Genomic DNA, 4,864 nt, shown 5'->3' on the forward strand with positions numbered 1-4,864 from the left:
TTTTTTTTTTTTTTTCTTGAGACGGAGTCTCACTCTGTTGCCCAGGCTGGAGTGCAGTGGCATGATCTCAGCTCATTGCAACCTCCGCCTCCTGGGTTCAAGCGCTCTTTCTACTAATATTAAAATAAGGTTTACTTAGAAAAATGAAATACGTAAGTATATATACCAACTTTAGAGAAATAAGAAGGTAATTTTTTATAGAATGTGTAGGGAGTGAATAGTTACAGGAACTAAATAGTCAGGTTGAGATTTTGTAGTTTTGGAACATCTATGAACTCTAACCAAAGGCAAATATTGAAAGCAACCCTTTCCTATAGGGTTGGCATGCTTATTTCTGCCATGTAGGGCAGGGATCAAGAGATCATTTATCCTTCTAGATGTGAAATACACTGTGGTTTTAGAAGTCTTTAACTGCAGGAAGGCCTCCAGGTGAATTAAGTTACACCATTTAGGTGTTGTTCTCAGCTTGTGTATTCCCTATACTAGGGAGCATGTTCTGCTGATGTTTTTTGTGTTTATTCTGCCTTTCTAGGTATGAAAGAACATGAGAATAATATAGTTCTCAATTATAAAATGCTACTTGCAAAATGACTAATAACGTAATTTCAGGCAAAACTTACTTTATGGCAAAAAGCATTAGAGATAATATTTGACTCAGATAAGGTGCATCACTTGCTGGTGACAGGGTACTAAAGCCTGAATGTATGTAAACATAATCTGCATTTCTTATCCTAAGACTTCTTCATAGTCCTAGCCCTCAGCTGTGAATTTCTGGCATAGTGCGTAGCACACACAACTCAAGGAAATACCAAATACAATCCCCTGCTAAAAACCAGTAAAATACATAAGATAGTATGTTACTTTCTCCTCTTTTTCTGGAGACAGGGTCTTGCCCTGTCACGCAGGCTGGAGTGCAGTGATGTGATCATGGTGTACTATAGCCCTGAATTCCTGGGCTCAAGCGACCCTCCTATCTCAGCTTCCCAAGTAGCTGGGACTACAGGCATGCACCATCATGCCTGGCTAATTTTTAAATTTTTTTGTGGAGATAGGGTCTCACTGCGTTGCTCAGGCTGGCTTTGAAATTCTGGCCTCAAGTGATCCTTCACTTTGGCCTGCCAAAGTGTTAGGATTGGAAGCGTGAGCCAGTGTGCCCGGCCTTCTTTGTATGATCCTTAAATGAGTTTTTGGGGAACAAAAGTGTGGGAGGGTAGGGAAGAGGAAGGTTATTTTATTTCGAGTGTGTGGTTAAATGGAAACTAGAAGAGGTATCCGTAGTTCAACTCAAAAATGGTATAAGTGCCAGTTATTGGGTTAATGTGTTTATAATGTCCTCTTACAGTAAAATTATGTGTAGAAAGAAGTTCTACTGTTTTAGAGATTATTCATCTAAAACCTAATAAGCATTTTTTCTAAATATATGAATCTGTCAGTTTAAATTCCTTTTTGCTCTGAATACATGCAGTTCTGCTTGTAAATAAAACAAGATAAAAGTTGGTTGTTGCCGGGTACAGTGGCTCATGCCTGTAATCCCAGCACTTTGGGAGACCGAGGTGAGCGGATCACCTGAGGTCGGGAGTTTGAGACCAGCCTGACTAACATGGAGAAACCCCATCTCTACTAAAAATACAAAATAAGCCGGGTGTGGTGGCGCATGCCTGTAATCCCAGCTGCTTGGGAGGCTGAGGCAGGAGAATTGCTTGAACCCAGGAGGCGGAAGTTGCAGTGGGCCAAGATCGCGCCATTGCACTCCAGCCTGGGCAACAACAGCAAAACTGCATCTTAAAAAAGAAAAAATTGATTGTTATTTTTAAATTAAACTAAAATATTTTATTTCATGAAAGTGATAGAGCCAGCTATTTGGGTTAAGGAACTCTTGCCTTCTTTTTAAAGGCAAAATGTTGTAAGCTGCTTATGTTGTTTTAAAATCACTATTGAAATAACCTTACTTGGAGTTATTGATGTTTTCTTTCAGTGGTTTATGGATTATCTCATTCACATACAAATTTATTTTGAAATTTGCAATGACACTTACAGGAAGTATTACCCTAATATATAAAAATAGAATTGTGGACAGGTTATTTAATTCTTAAAAGTTTCTCAGTTTTAAGTAGATTTGTTACAGAGAACTTCCACGTCTGTATGCTAACTCATGCTACACAGGGAGTTGAGTTGAAATAGTTCCCTACTCTTCTTTTTAGAGAAATGTTACAAAAAATAGATATTTGAGGTAATTTGATGAGTAAGTGATTTCTTTTTTGAAAATGAAACTTATTCAGGCTCTACTACTTTTCCCATCAAAATAAAATTTTGTTTTGTTATTGGATAACTGACTTTAGTCTCTTACCCTTTGAAGCTTAGACCCTTGCAAGCCCAGATAAAAATGATGGTTCATGGTTAGTATAAGAACACATTTTATTTTCTAAATACCAAAGTAAACCATATTTGTAAAAAATCAAAAATACACTAAAAAAATTCTTTGTATTTCTACTTTCCAGTTAAGTTTTGTGTGTGTCTTTCTAGAAACACTTTAAAAAGAAAATAGGGGATTTGGGGTACACATTGTCAACTTTTTTCTTTTAACTGAGCATCATGAGCTTACTTTTCTATCCATGTATTTATATAGGATCATTTTCTGTGTTAAATGTGCATTTTACTTTGAGATGGAGTCTTGCTCTGTTGCCCAGGCTGGAGCCCAGTGGCATGATCTCAGCTCACTGCAACCTCCGCCTCCCAGGTTCAAGCAATTCTCCTGTCTAAGCCTCCTGAGTAGCTGGGGTTACAGGCACACATTGCCATGCCTGGATAATTTTTTGTATTTTAGTAGAGACGGGGTTTCACCATGTTGCCTAGGCTGGTCTCGAACTCCTGAGCTCAGGCAATCCACCCGCTTTGGCCTCCCAAAGTGCTAGGATTACAGGCATGAGCCACCGCACCCGGCCCATTTTACACTTTTATAGATGCTATCACATTAGCGTTCACATACGTTGAATTTTCACGTTCTTGGTACCTGCCACTCTGGTACTTCTCTAATCTGTTACTTTTTAAAATGCTTTTCATAAAAAAAGCAAATTACTTGGATTAAACAGGACACAGGAAAAGAGAATAAATTATAATCAGTTTTATTTTTATTTATTTTAAAATTAGCTTTTAAGCTGATACTTAAACACATTGATAAGTAAATGTTTATGAATTGTTTTTGTCTCCCACTTAAGAATTCTTTATCCACTCAGAACACATGGGCAGATGTTGTTTGCCAAATGACAATTTTTCATAATTTTATTTATTTGTTTTTGAAATGGGTTCTTACTCTGTTGCCCAGGCTAGAGTACAGTGGTATGATCACTGCTCACTATAGCCTTGACCTCCTTGGGCTTAGGTGATCCTCCTACCTCAGCTTCCTGAGTAGCGGGAACTACAGGTACATGCCACCACACTGCCCAGCTAATTTTTGTATATTTTGTAGAGACAGGGTGTTGCCATGTTGTCTAGGCTGATCTCAAACTTCTGGGCTCCACTGACCCACCCACCTTGCCCTCCCAAAGTGCTAGAATTATAGGTGTGAGCTTCTGTACCTGGCCTTGTCTGCCAAATTATCCACAGTTAGCAGGTAATGGGAATGTTGAATAAATTCTTTTTTTTTTTGAGACAGAGTTTCGCTCTGTCACCCAGGCTGAAGTGCAGTGACATGATCTCTCAACTCACTGCAACCTCCGCCTCCCAGGATCAAGCGATTATCCTGCCTCAGCCTCCCAAGTAGCTGGGACTACAGGTTCATGCCACCATGCCCAGCTAAGTTTTATATTTTTAGTAGAGACGGGGTTTCATCATGTTGGCCAGGCTGGTCTTGAACTCCTGACCTCAGGTGATCTGCCCACCTCGGCCTCCCAAAGTGCTGGGATTACAGGTATGAGGCACTGTGCTCAGCCTAAAAAAAATTCTTGATATTACCATGATACCTTATGTATGTCTTAACTGATTCAGGTAGGATTTAATATGGGATTTTAATTTGGAATTTATTCATACCATTAAAGAACCATCTAGTATATACTTTCATTCAGATTTCAAAAAAACTATTAATAGTATCACCATGCATAAGATATTTTTCAATGCATCTTTTCTTTAAAAAAAAAAGCGTTGTCAAGTTAAACCAAGTTTAAGTTTAAAGTCAAGTTAAACTTTTGACTGTTAAAAATTATTGATTATCTTTTTATTTTCAGGGTGACTGTCGTTCCTACAGTTACGTGTGTGGAATCTCCAGTAAAGATGAACCTGACTGGGAATCACTTATTTTTCTGGCTAGGCTTATACCTCGCATGTGTCACAACGTTAACAGGTGTGTTTCACAGGAGCTAGGGTGGGGGCATGTGTAATGGAAGGATGTGCTTCTTAAGGGCTTTCCATTAATGAAAGACCAAAAGGCTCAAATGTAGATATAGGTAGGTCATGTAGATAAGAGTAAATGGCTATGTTTGCAATTCAAATATGCACATAGGTCGCAGTTAAGTAGATATGTAATATTATCTTGTGTTTTGACTCTTTATCACAGTATAATCATCTGTTAAAAATTATTTAAAGGAGAAAGATTTTTTATTTTAGTGTAAAATATTAAAGGCAGCTGTAAAACATATCTTCTAAATTAGTGGCTTATATTAGCTATTGGTTTTATGGTGACATGTTTTATTCCAGAAGGATTGAAAAAAAGTATGTCCAGGTTACAGAATTACAAATAAAGTAACACATATACACACACACACCCACCCACCCCTACAAAACAACCAACCACTCCCCCTGCAAACAAAAATGGAGACTTGGTTAATTTAGTAGTAACCCCAAGGAAAAAAAATTAAAGAAATGGGCATGT

General features: G+C 38.0%; 1 protein-coding gene across 1 annotated transcript in view; it reads left to right on the top strand.

The window, feature by feature from the left end:
• GMPS (guanine monphosphate synthase) overlaps positions 1-4,864 on the top strand; it is a 72,200-nt gene that overhangs the window by 61,023 nt on the left and 6,313 nt on the right. The window contains exon 13 of the mRNA XM_011959089.1: positions 4,215-4,336. Coding sequence (XP_011814479.1) covers positions 4,215-4,336 — 122 coding nt within the window. The remainder of the gene's footprint in view (positions 1-4,214; positions 4,337-4,864) is intronic.

Source organism: Colobus angolensis, unplaced genomic scaffold (assembly GCF_000951035.1).
Source record: "Colobus angolensis palliatus isolate OR3802 unplaced genomic scaffold, Cang.pa_1.0 Scaffold48, whole genome shotgun sequence".
Taxonomy (NCBI): domain Eukaryota; kingdom Metazoa; phylum Chordata; class Mammalia; order Primates; family Cercopithecidae; genus Colobus; species Colobus angolensis.